This window comes from Glycine max, chromosome 17 (assembly GCF_000004515.6).
Source record: "Glycine max cultivar Williams 82 chromosome 17, Glycine_max_v4.0, whole genome shotgun sequence".
NCBI lineage: Eukaryota > Viridiplantae > Streptophyta > Magnoliopsida > Fabales > Fabaceae > Glycine > Glycine max.
Genome location: NC_038253.2, coordinates 8022988 through 8042480, shown reverse-complemented (window position 1 = coordinate 8042480; position 19493 = coordinate 8022988). Strand labels below are relative to the sequence as shown.

At 35.2% G+C, this 19493-nt stretch overlaps 5 protein-coding genes across 7 annotated transcripts; 1 reads left to right on the top strand and 4 right to left on the bottom strand.

Annotated features, from left to right (window-relative positions):
* Positions 1 to 654: 654 nt before the first annotated feature.
* On the bottom strand, positions 655 to 2382 carry LOC100819933 (uncharacterized). Its single transcript, XM_003549641.5, has one exon. The coding sequence runs from the start codon at positions 1954 to 1956 to the stop codon at positions 982 to 984; it is 975 nt and encodes a 324-aa protein (XP_003549689.1). The 5' UTR covers positions 1957 to 2382; the 3' UTR covers positions 655 to 981.
* Positions 2383 to 6976: 4594 nt separating this feature from the next.
* LOC100814982 (probable receptor-like protein kinase At5g61350) lies at positions 6977 to 9562 on the bottom strand. The gene has a single exon (XM_006601370.3). The coding sequence runs from the start codon at positions 9560 to 9562 to the stop codon at positions 6977 to 6979; it is 2586 nt and encodes an 861-aa protein (XP_006601433.1).
* Positions 9563 to 10961: 1399 nt separating this feature from the next.
* Positions 10962 to 12591, top strand: LOC102664729 (uncharacterized). The gene is made up of 2 exons (XM_006600639.4): positions 10962 to 11358; positions 11950 to 12591. The coding sequence occupies exons 1-2, from the start codon at positions 11050 to 11052 to the stop codon at positions 12037 to 12039; spliced, it is 399 nt and encodes a 132-aa protein (XP_006600702.1). The 5' UTR covers positions 10962 to 11049; the 3' UTR covers positions 12040 to 12591.
* A 1431-nt stretch (positions 12592 to 14022) lies between these two features.
* LOC100819400 (probable xyloglucan 6-xylosyltransferase 5) lies at positions 14023 to 16114 on the bottom strand. Its single transcript, XM_003549640.5, has one exon. The coding sequence runs from the start codon at positions 15636 to 15638 to the stop codon at positions 14295 to 14297; it is 1344 nt and encodes a 447-aa protein (XP_003549688.1). The 5' UTR covers positions 15639 to 16114; the 3' UTR covers positions 14023 to 14294.
* A 128-nt stretch (positions 16115 to 16242) lies between these two features.
* On the bottom strand, positions 16243 to 19436 carry LOC100814450 (pentatricopeptide repeat-containing protein At5g61370, mitochondrial). 3 transcript variants are annotated; one of them, XR_005889313.1, is made up of 3 exons: positions 17714 to 19436; positions 16957 to 17209; positions 16243 to 16760 (listed from the first exon to the last, which is right to left on the bottom strand). XR_005889313.1 is itself a non-coding variant. In XM_014769690.3 (2 exons), exon 1 carries the CDS (start codon positions 19207 to 19209, stop codon positions 17737 to 17739), a length of 1473 nt encoding a protein of 490 aa, XP_014625176.1. In that variant the 5' UTR covers positions 19210 to 19436; the 3' UTR covers positions 16243 to 16760; positions 17714 to 17736. The 3 variants fall into 3 exon arrangements, 1 of the variants encoding a protein (XP_014625176.1); XR_001385714.3 differs by having other exon boundaries at positions 16957 to 17180; XM_014769690.3 differs by lacking the exon at positions 16957 to 17209.
* Positions 19437 to 19493: the final 57 nt, after the last annotated feature.

Below are 19493 nucleotides of genomic sequence, written 5' to 3'. Positions count from 1 at the left end.
TAAATTAAAAACAATGAGTCGTTGAATTGTTATTTGGCATATTTGGAATCACTTTTATTCATCCATGTATCATAAGATTCAAATTTATATATGATTCATCACATGATAGGAATCGTGCACTAGTTATAGAGTATCAAATTATATGATTCCAATTGTAAATTGTAAGATTCTAGAGAAGAGTAGACCAATTAGATATGCTAGTTTCATTTTTCTTGTGTAAAATGTTTTTGTCACAGTCTGGTCTCCCATGAAATTTACCACATTGGATTTTTGAGAACACAGTTTAGGAGTATAAAAACAGTAAAAATTCAGATAGTGGAGCTGTACATGGTGCTGTCCTGAGGTGTACCTGAGCAGTCAGTTATATCTTTATTTGCATCTTAAGATGGACATTTCCCAACTGTAACTCCATTTATCACACCTTGTGTGATTTCATTTGGGGTGGTCATTCAGAATTGTTAGATTGAATTATAGAACAGGGTCTCCTAATGCTGGTTTGCCAAAGTACAATTGCTGAATTATGTATATGGAAGGGATAGTACTAATGCACATAGGATCCGCGAATCATTGTTGATTTTTCATTCGATGAAAAACGGTAGAAAATCAGTGAGAATTGCACACAGAGAAGAAGGCAATTAAAGGGAAGCATTTGTATTATCCACACTGTAAAATATTGCCATTTGCTAATCTACAAAGCAAAATAGACAAAAACAAAAGATGGAGTCTAAGAATATAACAGAATTGCATTTATATCAAATGGTGTACTAATCTCTAGCTTCTTTGGCTTTGCACATAGCTGAGCTGAGGTTGCTCATTTGAAAACCTTTTATGTCTTCAAAGTTGCTCGATTTCCTTCAAGCAACATGAATGAATTTTGTAAATTCCTTCTATACTCGTATAAAATAACAGGCAGCTCCTTCTCCTTCATGAAATATGAGAAAAGCCTTGACCAAATTAATAACTTTTCCACCTCAATGTTACTCAAGGAAGTTCCTTGGTGCCCATGTAACCGTACTTGTCTTCATCTGGGAATTCAATCCTGAACAAATGTTTGTCCTCATGACCGATCAGTGGTCCTGTCTTAAGGCTTTTGTAGAACATGCAGCTCACAACCGTGTCAAGGATGATGAAAATTGAGTAGAGGTAAGCAATGAAAATCCCCTCCAAAGCCACACAAGGCCTTGTTATTCCAGCAATATGATAGGGCCTCACAACCCTGAATTGGAACAAGGCCTCAATGGCAGCCAAGGCCACATTGACAGGAAGTGCCAGGAACAAAGCCATTGAAGTCCTTCCCCTTAGGAGAAGACATGCTTTCAGAATTGCCAAGTATCCACCATGTCCCTCCATGCCAGATAGAGCCAGTGCCATGTTGCATATGACAATAGCATTGGCAAGAATCACAGAAAAGAGAATTGCCCCAGTTACTGACATGAAGAGGATGAGGCCACTAGGGGAGGAAGAGTAGCCAAGTCTTTCAATGAAGCTGAAGGCCGAAAACATGAGACCAAAAGCACTTGCATTTGCTGAGAGAATCAAGAAACAGTTGCAAAAATAGGTGTGGAGGAGAGGCTTGTAAAGGGATAGTATTGATTTGAAGGATGGTGGAAAAGTTGGTTTGTGGTGATTGAGAGCCTGAATTATGGATGCTTTTGCAATGAGGAGAAAGGTGAGTGTGAAAGGAAGGGTGAGGATTGAAGAAGTGATTGTTTGAGAAACTTTGAGGTTGAGAATGGTAAACAATTGTGAAGAAGGGAAGCCTGCAGCATCAAAGAGAGTCCTTAGTCGGCTATAGATTTGAGGCAAGAGGGATGAAGGAGAAGGGACTAATGCTTGAGAGAGGAGTATTGAAGCTGAGAAAGGAAAAGCTAAGAAAGCTGCTGTTGAGGTGAAGTAATGATAGTTTTGCAGAAAACTGTGAGTTGATCTTCTGAGAATCTTGCATGAAACTTCCATTGGAATTGGTCTTTTAGAAGCTTGCCACAAGAGGGAGAGGGAATGTGGGATGATGAGTTGTGTGGCTTCTCAGTTCTCACCAATATGGACTCTATAATAATACTCATCAAAAGTGTACAAGAGTCAGGTGTTGGTGTTTCTTTTTCTGTTCTAGTTTTTCTTAAATGAGTTTGCTCTTTCTTTTGGAAAGGGTAGGTTAGAGAGTTTTAAGGGTTGGTGTTTTGAATGAATAGATAGGCCAACAAGACCAAACCAACGACTGGTATAAGGTGGAAGTGTTTGGACTTTGTTTTCACCAGAGGCTTTGGACACATTGTAGATTTTGCTTTGTGTTCTACGAATCTCACCAGATTAGCTGGTTTAAGAGGGAATAAGCATAGCACCTTTTCCTTGGTGTCACGATTTAATTTATTAGCATTTATCAATAGACCAATGTGGAATTTGGAATGGCAGGTCTTTTGTTTTTTTTGTCTTGATGATGAGGGGAGCTTCTTCTCTTTCTAGATTGCTTAAAATGCACATTATTTGGTATATTATCATTCTGGCCACAAACACTTTTCCAAGTCCTAGAAATATAATAGAAATGATGACAAAGTGAATTATGAAGCACTCGATGTTGGCCCCATTAACCTCGTAATTAAAGCGCCATTTAAAAATTTCAAGAGCAATTTATGACATGAGTGGAAAATATAAAGTAAATTTTATACTTGATGAAGAAGGAGCATAGAATTTAATCCAAGTTGCCGGAATATACAATGAAAATTGTTATAAACCACTAGTAACTTGAGATGCATGCTGCTTAAGGTAGGACCACGACCCCACTTTTGGACTTTTGACACTTTTCACATTGTATAATAAGTGAGTAATACGTAGCTTGTAAGCTATACTAATATTAATAATAATAACAAAAACAATATCAATAATATAATTAACAATAATAAGATATATCAAATGGTTCCACTTCCATTAACAATTATTAGAGAAAAGGGACCCTTTAGCAACATGATATATCTATAAATCTAGATGATCGTCAAAATTACATGCATATTACATAAAACTAATGATTCATGTCAAATTAAAACGCCACACAAATTAGATACGAGATGAAGGCTATGGAATTAGGATACCATAGACGTGGGGCAGAGGTGGGTTGAGGTCTTTATCATAGTTGATGCCATTGGTGACCAATGAACGAAGGACAAAACATGGTGAATAGTGAATAGAGAATGCTTATGATTTAGTTGGTGAGCTAAACTAATTGTACGTATGACCATGTAATTTTAGTGCAAGTTCGATGGGGTAATATCTTAAATGATTTTGTTATTAAAAGAAGGGAATATTATGTCATTAAACAATATTAAGTATTTTAGTTATACTTTTTTTCCTTGTTGAGATGTCAACATATATTTGTTGACATTCAAACTGAAATTTAATTGCAATCAGGTGATTGAATATAAAGTAATAGACATTTGGCTTGGGGACCTCCGGTTCCTTCAATTCTTTTTTCTGTAAAGGAAAAAGAAAAAGGATTTCCGATTTAGGTCATTGGATATAAAGTAGAAGACAAAAAACGATTTCCGACTTAGTATTATAAAAACAAGACTACATATACACAAAACAAAAGTGTCGGTTTCTTTTATTTATAGTTAAAATTAATTTAATCACTTTATTTTAAATATCATGTTTGTCTAAAAACCAATCTAAACGATACTGACCCCCCCAAAAAAAGGTGGATGTTGACTTAATTAGTAAACTTTTTCGCATTTGATGCAATTTTTTTAAGGATTTTTTTCTTTCTCTAAAATGTAAAATATAGTAATCTACTCTTATATGTTTAAACAAAAATAAAGCTTATGTATATTCTATGATCATCTCTTCAATTTTTCTACATTGGTTCCTGGCTTCAATTTTTCTATGTTCATCTTTTCAATTTTAGACCTAGTAATTACACTAAATAATACTTGAAATGTATATTCTAGCTAGATTTCGTGTTGTTGAAGAAAATTCTGTAACCAGTTTTTTGGGTATGAATATGGTGGGATGCTCTAACAAGTAACATTAACTCTTTCAACATTAACATCGGGATATTTCCTCGTGTTTGGGACATTTTGAAATACATTTCAGTCGTATTAGTATGTGGTAAACAATTAAAATAAAAATAAAAATGTAAGATTAAGGGATTAACAATACAACTGCGTAACGGCACTGGAATGTACCATGATTATCTCGACTGGTAACTAAAAAAGTGTTACATTCAATTCTTGCCAAATTTTTAATTAATAGGTCATTGAAAACTGCTGGTAAGCTATTGCTCACCTGAGCACAAATGTCAACGTAGAATTTATATTTAATTCGAGTTTTATATTTTTATTAATTATTATTATTATTATTTTATGCAATGTATATAATTAATTAATTATCATATTATATTTATTCATTTAATATTTTTACCTACTTATGTTATTTCAAATAGGGTGTTGGCAAATTATACTGTCAGTGTACTTCAAAATATTTTTTAATTATAACTTGCTAGCATACTACAACTAAAAAATAAAAAAAATAAGTGTAAGTATAATAGAAAAATGTTACCAAATATATATATATATATATATATATATATATATATATATATATATATATATATTCTATTTAATGAATACAACATTTATAATTATAGTATATAATCATTTTTTTTAAAAGAGTATATACTTAAATTCAAAAAATATAATTTAAAACATAATATATATATATATATATATATATATGTATATTAAATTTAATAAATATATATGGTTTTTTACCTACCTATAATAATTGATCTCTTAATTTTCATCGTTTGACTATATATTATATTAATAAACATAGTAGGTCAATAAAGTTTATTAAATATAATAGTTTCAAAGTTTAATAAATGCAATATTTTTTAAGTATATGAATATGTGTAGTAAAATTTAACATTAAATAAAAATTATCATATACATATATATAATAATTTTTTATTAAAGCATTTATTGAATTTTTAAAATAATTATTTCATCAAACGTAATTTAAAATTTTATAAAATAAAATAAACTTAAATTATATAATTAAATATTAAAATAATCGATCTCTTAATTCCTATCACTTTTTTATGAATTATATTTAATAATTTAATGAATATAGCATTTAATGTTAATAGTCCGTTAAAAAGTATTATTAAATAAAATATATTCATTACATTATTTTAAATATATTTTTAGTTATTAAAAGTCAACCATTTGTAATTTTGGTTCTTATAGATTTTTTTTTTTGTTTTCAGTTATAAAATGATTCATATCTAATTCATATTTTTTTATTTTCACAATGACATTTAACACATGACACCTTATTCAACAAAAGGTTATTCATTGCATAGTTATTTCAAACTAAACATGTTTAACTATTAAGTTCCTAAGTGATGGGCTATTAAAAGAACTGATGTATCTTGTAGATATAGATAACATCAATTAATTTCTTTAAGTTATTATCAACTGTATCGTTCAATACTTACGCATCTATATTCTTTCCTGTCTTATCTGATGTGATTCGTCGAAGTGTTACATTTACCCTATCTGGTTGAGAAAAAAAAATAAAGATTAGATAGTTAAGAAATCTCACCATTCATACATATTTTCCCTATCTTTTACATTTAAAATTAGAATGATATTTTGGTGTAATTTTAAAATCAATCAAATTAATTTTTTTTTTGCAACTTAAACCTAAGGATCTTATAACAATTTTTATATTTTTTGCATTTTAATTTTTAATTTAATATTTTATTAAAATATAATTTTATCTCTAATATTTCTAATTCAATCCCTAATTTTCTAATTCTGAATGCTAGTCTTAGTGAGGCCGTCTTCTTCCTCTTCTTTTTGTTCTTCATATTATACACATTAAAAATTTGTTTTTGCCGCGCGGACTTCACTTCCCATGTAGGAATGCCTTGTCAGAAAATTTAACGGATTCATTTAACGGCCTGCTCTAGATGGATTAATTTGATGGCCTTGTATTAGATTTGGACCATAACCATGCTAGGCTCTCCTATGGACTTATGGGTCTGGGCTTTAGAAAATTTTAATGTTCTCTTTCTTTCAAAATTTTAAGAAGAATTTTTTTTTGAAAAAAATATATTTTTTGAATACAAATTATGCATAGTTTAACATTTCTTTCAGACCTAAAATTGCTGTCCGCTAAAAATAATGATATGAGGCACTAAGGAATCGTTTAGTTTGAATCTATACAAAAAGGGTTAGCATCAAACCTAGAGGGAAAGTTAGAGCTTCATTATACTTAGAAGTTTAATCCAAATATTTTATATAAAAAATCCATTGATTTTAAACTTTTAATCCTTATTCTTCTATTGCGATATTTTCAGTAAGGTTGTATTTAGATAAACTTTACTATAAGCACTTATAGAATAAAAAAATAACAAAAACATAATAAACTTTTTTTATAATTTAAAGTTTTAACTTATGATTAAATTAATTTATAAAAATTCTCTCATATTAATTTTTCTTCCTATAAATATTTATGAAAAAGTTTATGCAAAAGATGACGAAACTACATTATTTTAAAAGTGGATCCATTAACTCAAGTGGAAGAATGAAATACTTATTATGTTAGAAACAAGAAGTACAAACTCGAATTTGGAGACACCAGATAAGGTAAAATACTTCGTATATCCCTGCTAACTTTTTCCTATAAATACTCAAAACACGCTTGAGATACAATTTTTCTTACCCTATTGATTTTTCCCAAACTATGATCAATTATGAAAATAGGGAGAAAACAGCAGAGTAGGTTTTTTTTTTATACATAAAAATCAAAGCTAATCCAATTTTGGTTTGCATATTGCATCATGACCATGCCTAGAGGTTGATCCATATCATAAACTTCAGAACTGAATATTAGCCGCAAGGAAGAGTGGCGCAACTAATCCAACTCCTTTAGTCACTTTGCCTTTGAACCTGTTTGTAATTAATTTCTATCTAATCTAACTTTACCTTCCTTGAAAGTTGGCTATCTGAGAAAACAAAGCAGAATTAGCATCTGTGCTATTAGACACATCACTTGCTGGATCACCCGAGTGACCTGCTACATTATCATTATCATTACATTCATTTGTGACTATACTTTCAATTTTTTCATCAAGTTCTTTAATCCTTGTGGCATCATCTTGTAGGCGCAAAGCATATTCCAAATGCCACAACACATCCCCCACACTAGGCCTATCAACACCAGAATCAGATAAACATCTCTCAGCAATTTGCACAAAAACATTTAAGGATTGAGGACTAATACTTTTGATAATACGAGGATCAATTACTTCATTAAGCACTCGTCTTCTATGTTGTGCCATTGCCCAATCAGCCAAGTTAATCTCCTCTCTTGGAAGTGTAGGGCAAATAACTGGCCTAGCACAAAGTACCTCAATTAGGACTACCCCAAAAGAGTATATATCAGATTTCTGAGTTAGTTGTTGGGTCCTATAATACTCAGGGTCAAGGTACCCCAAACTACCCTTCACAGCTGTGCTAACTTGAGCCTTCTCTGGGACAGCTTTTGACAAACCGAAGTCAGAAACCTTGGCAACATAGTTCTCATCTAAGAGGATGTTTGTTGTCTTCACATCACGGTGTGTGATGCTTTGAGCTGCACCAGTGTGGAGATAGTGCAAGCCACGAGCAGCACCAATGCATATTTCAAGCCTCTTTTCCCATGACAAAAGAGGGAGGTTGGAGCCATAGAGGTGAGAACGAAAGGGGCCATTAGCCATGTACTCATACACAAGAACCATCTCTGAATTTTCATCACAGAAACCCATCAAAGAGACTAGGTGGCGATGGCGAAGCTTTGAGAGCATTTCTAGTTCTGTTCTGAACTCATTGATGCCTTGTTCTGAGCTACCACTTCCTCGTTTTATAGCAACCTTTGTCCCATCTTCCAACGTTCCAAGATACACTTTCCCGAATCCTCCAATGCCTATCACTTTCTTCTCATCGAAATTATTGGTGGCTTGGAGCATTTCACTGAAGGGGAAGAACCTTTCACGCCCTTTTTGGGAAACACCATGGCCATGCTTATTGCTCTTGTGGGAACTGAATGCATTTGAGCTTCGAAAACTGCTTTTGCTTGAAACCATTCTAGCTGAATGGAAAGGGAGGAGCCATGATGAGAACCTGTTATGCGTTTCCCAATCTTGAGGCCTCTTTTTCCACCTTATACAAATCATTGCTAGCAACAACATTGTTGTCACAGCCAAAGCTATTCCAACGCATGCAAAGATTTTGATTGCCTTGGTTGGTGAACTTGGCCCTTTGTATTTGCCATCAACAGAGAAAAAACCATCCAAGCTGTCTGCGTTGTTGCTCATCTTCATCACCTCAATTCCATTCGCAATTGCATCGGTCATGCCATGTTGTAGATTGGCTGGTCCCACCTGAACCAAAATGGAACCGCTTGTGATGGAAAATGCATTTAGCACAAAGTCCTTGTAAAAAGCAGTGGCTAGAGCTTTGGTTTGCAATGAAAGATCCAAACTTGACACACCCTCAATCCCGTTGATGTACACATTGAAGTATAACCGGTTAAGACTCTTGCTCACAATGTCACAGAAATGAATTCTTATCAAATAAGAGTAGCCACTTTCCACGTTCACAACCCAACTTAGATTGAAATTTGGTTCCATAACTCTAGCGTCTTTCATGTGTACAGCACTTGCATAAACTGAGTTTGGAGCAATCAAAGGTGTAAGTATACCCGTACGAGGATACTTTATGCTTTTGTTGGAGACAGAAACATTCACAGAACCCTGTGGGAAAATGTTGTAAGATCCATCAGTTTCCCATGTTCTAGACAAAGTGTCATTGTCAGGAGTTATGACTGGACCACCAACGTTTATTCTGTAGGATACTTCAAGAGCAGAATTCAACAAGCCTTTGAATTCTCCAAGTGGGGAAAGTGCAGTTGCTGAATCTGAGATAAGAGTGTCAGGGGCTGAGACAACCTCAATGGCATTGATGAACGCAAATGAGTTTTTCTTAGGCTTGAATTCAAGCGAGAAAATACTATCAGAAACATTAACAAGGTATTCCTTGAAAACGGGTGTGTCATTGTTCCATGCTGAGAACTCATGCAAGAGCACATGATGATTGGTTTGGACAGAGAAAACAGCACTTGTTAGGTTAAAGGAAGGGTCAGGGAGAGGGAAGAAGTAGAGACGAATCCAAAGTCTACCACTTTTGGAGATGTAAAAGGAGTAGGTGGATTCTTCTTGAAAAACTCTTGCGGTTTGATACAAAGGAAGTGATAAAGAAGGAATAGAAGGGGAGAGATTTGAGTTAAGTGATATGTGCAAATCTTCAGTTGTGGATAGGAGAGAAGTAGTTTCACGATCAGATTTGAAGATTCTACCATCTTTGAGCTGAGTGGGGTGGGAGGAGCCACAATCAATGAGATAGTTAACATTTGGTGAGAAAGAAGAGTCACATTTAGCGAGGGTGAAAAGGAAAAGGTGAAGAATTAATGAAAGGGATGACACAAAATTAGAAAGCTTCACTATGATGACTTTGTTTTCTACTTCCATGGTTGAGGCTCCACAATGAGGGTGGAGATAATGAATGATGAATACGAGGAAGAAACTGAAGGACGTTATATTTGTTTTGTTTTGGAGAGGGTGCAATGCATGCCAGCAGTTGGAGAAACAGAAGAAAGGTGTTTTGTTTGTAGTGAGAAGGAGAAGAAGCAAGTTCTGTTGCATGTTGGACGATTTTGTTAGAATCGGTAAAACTAATGATGAATCCTACCGAGGTATACGTTGGACCCTACAATGTCGCTAATGACGTTTGTCTTTCGACAATGAGCAAGTGCAAACCGCGTAACAACCAAACCGGAATCTGTTTAGAAAGAAGATTGTGTTTTAGCATGATACTTGCAAGTTGCAATGCAACAGGACATATCATGATTGCCATAAGATGACCCCAGTTTACAAAATTGAAGCAAAAATATTGACAAGATGATAAAAAATGGTTTGTAATATAAGCTGCATTTGGGTTCCCGAGGATTTATAATAAAAAGTAAAGTAAAAAATAAGAGATGATAAAGTATTTAAAATGTTTATTTTTGGTAGGCTTTTCAAACGTTTGTTTTTTTTTTTTTTTAATTTTGGATTCCTGGTTTTTGTAAATATTATTATATTTGATCAAGACCGTGCCTATATATTTTTTGGTCTTGAACAAATTTTGTACGTGAGTTTTGTCTATTTTTATTTTATTCTTTCACTTTTTTGTGTAAAAATTGTTAATTAAAATTTAAGTAATATTTTCATATTTCATTCGATAGCAATTTATTCTACTATATCTTATAATATAAATGATCTCAAATTAGATCTAGAAAAAAATATTTTTGAATATTTTTTAACTATAACAACAATTACAAGTATTATTAATTATATTTTATAAACATTATACGCATATAAAAAGTATTAAATTTTTAATATACTTTAATATCAAATTAATGTTTACTAAAACTTAAATTTATTTTAAAATAAATATTTTTTTTTCAATTTACTTTCTTTTACAATTCTCCATTATTATGATTCAAATACAATTCTCAATTATTATGATTCAAATAAAAAGTACAAAATAATTTTATATTTTACAATAAGAAAAATATGTAATCTCACCACTCTCATTTTCATCAAAATATACATCATATTATTTTAATATGATTTTCTTAATTTAAAGTTAATGGAAACTAATGTTTTTATAATTTTTAAATGAATTATAAACTTCTCAAATGATTTATAATATAGGTATGTGTATGCATATATTAAAATTTTATAATTTTACTAATAAAATAATAATAAATAATATAATAAAATATGTTACCTAATAATTTTTATATATATATTGGTGGGAGGCCTAAGGCAATGGGATACTTGGCCTTAGCATTTGATTAATTGGCATTTATTTGATCTTGAGTTAAGTTAGAAAAGTCGATTGATTTAGACGCCTAGCCCTTGGAGGTAATAACTTAATAAAATTCAATAATTTCTGAGTTGAATGAAGAAGGATGGTTCCAAATGATTTGGTATTTCCCCCAATCGACCACGAAAACCTCAAAATTTTGTCATCAGAATACCACGCCCCTCTCTCACCTCCTCCACCTCAACCCTCACCCTTCGCCTGGATTAGTATCCCCCTCCACATTTTGCATTCCAAGCTTTCATCTTTTCGCCTGAGAGGCCCAATTTGGTCATTTGGTCTTCCCGCTGCGGCGCTCCTCATGTCCTGCTGGATCCTCATCGCCATCAGGAAGAACAAGAGAACCCTCACTCCCAATGAAGCTCGTCTCATCAACATCATCAACAACAAAGATCGGGTTCGTATATATTGTGTTGCTTGTTTTGGTATATTAGTTACTTAATTACACGATGCTTAAGTTAAAGCCTAAACAAAATAACTCAAGTGATGGAGACAACAGCCCTGTGTTGGTTTGTTGTGTGTCATGGAATAAATAGATTCAGGCTAGTAGATAAATACTCTCTTCTCCTTTAACTCACCAAAGTAGCGTGTCTTTTAGTGAACACAATTCTAGAAGCTCACCAAAGTCAAAACAAACAATACTTTGAATTTAATGCCAGCAGATTTAAGGTCAGAGTAGTTTTCTATCTTAACAAGGTTGGTTCAGCCGTTCAGGGGTCCTATCTAACTGCAAGTGCATTGGATTGGATTGGAGGAAAATTATTATTGTTTTGTGAAGAAAGGCATTTCCTTGTGCTTGACTACATCATTCAAACATTGGATGTGCATGTAGGCATGAATGATTGATTCTCTATGCAAATGCAATGGTGTTTTTCTCTCTCATTTTTATTGATTCATCTCTTGAAGCTATACTTTTTTTCAACACTTCCCTGACTGCCCTCGTTTGCTATGGCCTTCATTTCTAACTGCTAGCTACTTTTATTTACAGAAAATTGCCAAACTCTTGCACCAGATTGCACAAATGAATGAAATACTTATTGATCGGCACAAAGCTTTGGCTGCAAAAGTGATGAAATGATTGCCTAAAGGTTGTGAATATGGTTGGTAGCTGGCATTCACATGGAACAGTGATCAGGAGCTTCACTCTACACTGATGCTGCTATTTTATTCTTTCTATTTTGAAATATCACTGCTTACGTGTGAATTTTGCAATTTGCTTGGATTCTGCATGTGAGAGTTAGGTTGTAAACTGACAAAGCAACTAATTGTCATTCTTCGCACATGTTCCTGCTACAGACGAGTGATTGAACATGTAACTCAGAATTGGCATCTCAAACCTAATCAAAGCAAATGGCTGACTGATGAAGCAACTTTTGGGTTATATCATTAATCTGCAAGACAACTTTGACGAATGAAGTCCTCCCTCCACTCCTCATGATTCATCATTCATGAATGACTAGTTCAGCTGGTAACCACAGAATTTACGCAGGGAAGCTGGCAGAACACTCTAACTGTACTAACTGTTAGTTAACTAGGTTCTTCGTGCTCAGATGTTTAGCACATGTTGCATTTGATCAAGTCCTTATGTTAACTTAATTACTTCCACCCAATTTGGTTAGCTTTTGGAAAATCAAAATCCCATTCTTTTATTTACTCTATTTGAGATGCATGTCACAGAACATCCAAGAACGTGTCATTCTAAAGCGTTATCGAGTGAATTTTGACTATATTAGTAAACAGGCCCTTGATTAATTATTTTTTGAAGAATCTGTTTAATGTTTTCAAAGAATTATATATTTCATGCAAAATTAAGGGTTTTCATTTCACTTTCTATACTTTTATTCGGGAAAAAGTATGCATTACAAAATTTTACTTTGTTAATCACATGTTAGGAGGATTTACGGCACATCCTCTTCAAAAGCTTAGTCAACAATGACAAGTCTGGACTCAAAAAACAAATGATGACGAAATTATACAATGTACGAGGAAAAGTGTCATGGCCACTTAAGTTTTAACCAAGCCATAATAACTACGCAATAATGTAATTATTTGTTTGTACAATGAACGCAACACCTTGCACATCATTCAAATATCTCATTTTGCAACTACGCAATTATAATTTATAAGAGACATGATAATGACGGGGATATCTACGAAAGATAACAAGTCATGTGATGTTAGGAATCTCTTAAAAGCTTCCAACTAAATTAAGAGTGACCGAGTTACCACCACCGGCAGCGCAGCAAGAGTACTTTCACAATCCTTTTGATACTCATTAACCCACTTTTCACCTCATGATAATGAGGAGTCGAGGATATTGCAAAATTGTATTAAAGAATGTGCTAATAGCCTAATGTTAAAACCTTTTTGGCATACTAATACAGTAATACTAATAGTACAGTCTTATTCTATGCTCATCAGACATACGTGATAAACATTAACCTATCCCAATATCTTATGCTCTGAAGTACTCGTAAATGGGAAGGGAAAAATTGATTGGAAAGTGAAAACAACTTTTCAAAAAAATACAAGATATTATTTTATTCTTTATATTTCCATCCACAATTTGTAGAGTGCGCAAGAATGTATACTCGGAACGAAAACTGTAGCATCAGGCAAAGAAATATGCTAATGTTAACAAGTAAGAAAGCAGGGCCTCGTAAGACATGATATTCAAATATCATGCCACTGTATTTGTCACTATGAATAACACCTTTTTGTTTCCAAGACAAAACAGTGTTGCAGTTAAAAGCTGTTGGTGTCTGATATAGATATTTATCATATCGTTAATGTCAAAGGACACTCCCAACATTCTGGATTCGCGGTTATCACGGGGTAAACATGAATCCAAAACATTGTCCAAAAATATCAAAAAAATATTACTTCAAATCTTAATTTGGGCAAACTAAGCACAATTCCTTTGTTAAAGATCATACCTTTCTTTCCTTTGCCTACTATTGTAATTTAGAAACACATTTGAGATATAAAGATCAAATATAACAAACAGAATCAGTTACCTCATGTAACAAAAGATCACAACAATATCAAGAGGACAGGAATGTGTATTAATTAAGTTTCTGAATTCATTTCATGTCACAAAAGCCCAAATACAAAGGAAGCTCAGTATACAGTAGATGAGTAAATAAAATTTGTTTGCTGATTGCTCAAATCTGGAAGAAAGAAGAACTTACGAAAGAATTCTATCCTAAAATTCTCACAGAAGTACCAAGACGACAGAAGAAGCAAAAGTTACATGTGAACTGTCCCCAAATGAAACTCCACTTCTAAATAATTACTCTCTATAATACCACCCATTGAACAACAACTTTCTCACTAGCTCTTTGATTCCGTGTTTTCTGTAGAATGTCTTCGAATATCAAACTGGTCTACAAACTCCAAAGGACTAACTGTCTCATTTCTGATCCTCTTGATCTTAGGACTCAAGAGACCACGGTGCCTGAACCCATAGAGCTTGAGCACCTGATTATCAGCAAAATTGAAAGCCCTCTCCATGCTACTGAGGCACCTCTCCACAGGATAATCTCCGTAACTCCCACACGGTTTACACCCGACAAAATGTGTCACAAACGGCCACCTCTCGTCCCCTAACCCTGGGTGATACTTCTCAATCATCTCCTCATACCGATCAACCAACCCGGCCCAATAACCGTGCAAGTAGAACGAATTCTCAAGAAACGTCTTGTCCATCCACTTCTCCTTCTTGGACAACAGCAAGTATATCAAGGCGGACTGATCGTCGGCCTCAAACGCCGGCCTCCCCTTGAGATTGGCCGTCAAGATCTTCCCGGCCTCCTCACGAACCGGCCCCTTGGGGCCCATGGGAGCCCAAGCATCAAGCAAATCCAAAGACCACTGACAGTTCCTAAACAGAAAACTCCCAGTATTCACCGCAATCCAAGATTTCTGCTCAAACAACAAATCAGGGTAACCATGAAGCACCAGATTATACTCATCATACTTAGACATAGGAAGCTCAAACACCATATCAGTAAAAAAAGCATCACTATCCATCCACCAAATCCACTCCACCTCAGGGTGCGACAACATCAACCTCCTAATCATAGGCAACTTAGCCCAATACCCAGCAAGTTCCACATCCAAATGAGCCAAATTATACACAATTTCAATCCCGTGTAATCTACAGTAATCAATCTTATTCTTAATCGACTTCAAAAGGTAATGATCTCCAATAGGGTTATCACAAGGCTTGGGAGGAGAACCAGTAAGGAGCAAGATGCGAGGTTTACCTCCGATGACATTAGGGTATTCGGGGTTTTGGTGAAGCCAATTCTTGCGCTCAGTGTCCCAATTATCGATCTTGGGGCCGAGGGTGAAGGTGTCGTTAGGGTTGAAGAACTGCTGGTCGTCGGGATCGGAGGGGTCGGCGTCGGATCGGATCTCGGCGAGGATGCGGTTGGTTTCTTCGATGAGGTTCTGGTTGACGGCGTCGTTGTCGGAGGAGCCAAGGTTGACGCCGATGGTGCCGCGAAGGACGAGGATGGTGACGAAGCCGCAGAGGATGGTGATCTTGATGTTGTTGAAGGTCTTCTGGATCTGGCGGCCGCGGGGAAGCGCGTTACCGCCGCCGCGGCTTCGCGCGGTGGAGGTCGGCAAACCCGCGCTGGTGCTGCGCTTGTGGTGGTTTTCTTGCCCCATGTTGGCGCGAGATTTGGGGGGAATTGAATATACCTAACACGAATCAATGGAAGCAGCGAAATGCATAAAGAAATGGTGTTAGGGAGTGTTTGGTTAGGTTAGTTGGAGGGAAAGGGAAGAGGCTAGAGACAGAGAGTAGAGGGTGTTTGTCTGAGACGGAGGTTTAGAAACAGAATCATTGGATTTTGAAGAAAGAAAGACGTGTTTTTTCTTAGTGCTGGATCTTTAACACTTATAAATAAATTAATTAATAATGCTCTTCAAATCTTAATTATTTTACTACCTTTTCTGTCTAACATGATTGGCACACACTTGTTGAATTCCGACACGGCGATAGATCAAATTAGAAGATAAATAAAAGTCAGTGTTGTAATATACTATAACAGACAAAAATATACATACATGAAAAATAAGTTTACGATTACCCTCTTTTTAATCCAGTTTTAAAAAATATACTAAACAGGATAATGGAGAGTATTTACTTTTATTTCATACAAAACGAATCGTCTTTTTTTTTTTTATCATTTATGGAAATACATTATATGTGAATAAGAGACCAATAATTGACAATTCACATTTTTATAAAAGAGGAATAAAAAAATTATTTTTCAGGAATTAAAAACAAACTTTATTCTATTGTTAAGAATTAAAAACATGTTTATCCCTAAAATTTAATTAAAATGCATCTTTTTTATGTATGGTATGCTTATGCTATAGATGTAGATGGAGTCTAATCCAGCTAGCTTTGCTTTGGGCGTTCTGGCATTGGACCCATGGTTGTCTATGCTCTGTTACGCACTGCACTTGTTAGTTAGTGTCCGCATCTTCTAGGAAGAAGGAACCACATTACATAACATAACATAGAATAGATGAATAGGAACCGCGTGGAATCCACTTGCATAGTGTGGAAAGTTAGATTGGAGAGTTGCAACCGGGAACGTGAGTGAGGCAGAGGGGGGCCCACAATATCCCCATATTGCGCCTTCAGTTACATGTGCTTGTCAAGGCCCATGTGAGGGGTTTCAAGATCTTCTTGATCTTGCAGCGCTCCCTCCTTCTCTCTCAAACTCCATTACTGTGTCATCCGCCTCTCTGCCACTGTCCTATTGTCCTACCTGGAACCTGCAAAAGGAAAAAAAAAAGGAGCATTTTGATTATACCATAAGTAAACATCAAAAACCAAGAGTTCCTTCTGAATCTAGATGCCTTTTTAATGAAGCTTCTTGAAGCTTTTCCAAGCATGTACTCTTCTAAAATCATAGAGAAACTGATACAAGGCGTTGTATTGGTTCATGCGTATCGTTCTGGAACTACTTACAAGGAGATTCGAAGACAAACTTGAAGTAATTCAGCGAACAGAAACTGAAACAATAATCTGTTTTGAATAAATAACACATCGTATCTATATAATCTGCTTTGGATAAATATGCATCTCGTGTCTTTTTAATTTGGACTTCGTCAGTGATCATGTGGTGCCATGAGTTGTGACTCTTGTCTGCGTTTATGCTTCATATTGTGAAATATAACTAATCTGCTTTGCCACTGTTGAATGCCAATAGCCCAACATTAGACTACATAGGGCAATAGATAAAAGTCATAAAACTAGAGGTGCCGGTTTCAGATGGTAACTAAATTACAAATATTAAAATAATGTGTTGGTCAACTACAACCTGCAATTCTAAGAATTAAAAAGTGCAACAGCAGAAGAGAAATTTAAAAGCTTTATAAGCATTTAACCACACCCTGTTAATTAATAAGCTGACAAGGTTGATTCTAAATTGGCCAACGCTCCAACGAAAGTCATATGGCACAAAATGGTATGGCTAGCATTGCAAAAGCACCTTAAAATGTGAACTTGAACTAACAATAAGATGCAGTTTAACTGAGATCATAAAAAATTTCATGCAAGATGTTGAATCCAATAACACAGAGTGATAACACAGAGTACATAGTTTGCAAACACAAACCTGTAGTAATACTAATATGAAGTTAATATATTATAAACAAGCAGCAACAATAAATTGTTCTTTAGAGAAAAATAACAGTAGAAAGCTGGAACAAGGACTGTAACTTACTAATTAAGTTGCAGTAGACTTTTTTACTTCTTTTTCTTCTTCATTGCAGCTGTTTTTTTTCTCATCTTCATTTTCCCTGAAAACTTTGTAAGTTTTTGTGGAGACTTGGCTCTTGAGCTGTCCACATGGCTGCTTTTTTCTGGCCTTGTAGGTTTGTAAACTTCTGTTATTGAAGGATCTAAAACATCCTCTGAGCACTGAAGAGTGATGCCCATACCTGAGGCTTCATCCCAAAGCTCTCTTCCCTTTTCAAAATCCCCTCCTCTACAAAGCTTTGGAATGAGCACATCATATACTGGTCCATAACCTCCCATTGAGCTTTTCTTCATTTTCTCAAACAGTTCAAGAGCATAATTTACCCTTTCAACCCCACAGAGAATACCAATCAAACTGTAGTAAAACTTATGGTTTGGCACCAAACCTTTTCCAATCATTTGATCCACCATCTCTTTCCCTTTACCAAACCTGCCACTCAGAAACAACACCTTTGCCACAAGATAATAGCTGACCCAATCAGGATCACAACCAGAAATTTTCATTGTTTCAAGTATTTGACAAGATTCCTTAACTCTTCTGGTCTTCCCTAGACAAGAAAGCAGTATGTTATAACTGATTGAGGTTGGGAAAACATTATGTGACTTCATCTCCATCATGACATTTAAAGCTTCAGGCACAAGTCCTGAAGGATTATGTCTAAGATTCCGTTCACAAAGGCACCTGAGGAATGTGTTGTAGCATAACAAATCTGGGATAACCCCATTTGATTTCATCTCTTTAATAATTCTCCTAGCTTCCTTCACATTCCTCTGCACAGACCACCCATAAAGAAGACTTCTATATATGCAAGGTTTTGTGCCTGTAATCTTGTCGTTGTGATGCCAAACTACCCCTTCAGCCCTCTTACCATGCCCTTTGGAGCAAAGGGCATTAACGATAGCAGTAACTGTAAATTCATCTATAGAACACTTATACTTGTCTAAGTTCTTGAAAATACCCAATGCCTCATCTTCTTTTCCTAGTTTAACCAAATTCTCTGCTACAAGACTAAAAGTCTCAGCATCCATGGCTCGACCCTCCTTCTTGAGATCTCCCATCAAAATATCCATTGCCGTGTAGTCTTTCTTTTCAGCAAAAACTCGAAGAGCATGATTATAATCCTTGTCTTCCAAACGATGACTCAAATTCTTACAAGACCATAAGAAGAACCTGAGCAATCTTCTAGTTTGTGCCTCATGCTTACTAGAATCAATAGCCTGAGCTACAAGAGATGAAGTTAAAGAATCTTTGAACTTATTTAGACTCAACTCCAGCTCATCTAGCCCACCAACAGTGCTCATGACAATGCTGCAAAGCTCTTGCAACTGGGGATGGACAGACATTGACTGCAATGTGGAATAATGAGAAAATGGAAGTATTTGCAAATTATGGGTTCTCATATTTTGAAGCCAAAAGCGTTTCCACGCAGGTTTCAACATGGCATGCATCTTGAATCTCATTCGAGAAATTCTTCAAGCATGTAATGTGCAGCGCTGTAACTCTAAATGTTCAGACACGTGGGCTGTGCGAGATGTGAGCAACCCCAACTGCACGTTAACGGGAAAAGGTAAGATGCTGCCATCCACAAAATCCAAATTTTAGGGACTGCGGATGAACCCCTTGTTGTGTCTTAAATTTAGGGTTCGAAGCTGAACTTCAGAGGTCCGGGCTGAATTTATATATTACCAGAGCTGTCGTGTCAGATCGGTTGAAAAAGGGTACAACGCGAGTTTAGGATAATATT

Bases quoted from the DNA above. Each gene is read 5' to 3' on its own strand.
- LOC100819933 (XM_003549641.5), bottom strand. From the start codon at position 1,956: ATGGAAGTTTCATGCAAGATTCTCAGAAGATCAACTCACAGTTTTCTG.
- LOC100814982 (XM_006601370.3), bottom strand. From the start codon at position 9,562: ATGGAAGTAGAAAACAAAGTCATCATAGTGAAGCTTTCTAATTTTGTG.
- LOC102664729 (XM_006600639.4), top strand. From the start codon at position 11,050: ATGGTTCCAAATGATTTGGTATTTCCCCCAATCGACCACGAAAACCTC. The intron at 11,359-11,949 runs GTTCGTATATAT...TTTTATTTACAG, and splicing joins TCATCAACAACAAAGATCGG to AAAATTGCCAAACTCTTGCA.
- LOC100819400 (XM_003549640.5), bottom strand. From the start codon at position 15,638: ATGGGGCAAGAAAACCACCACAAGCGCAGCACCAGCGCGGGTTTGCCG.
- LOC100814450 (XM_014769690.3), bottom strand. From the start codon at position 19,209: ATGAGATTCAAGATGCATGCCATGTTGAAACCTGCGTGGAAACGCTTT.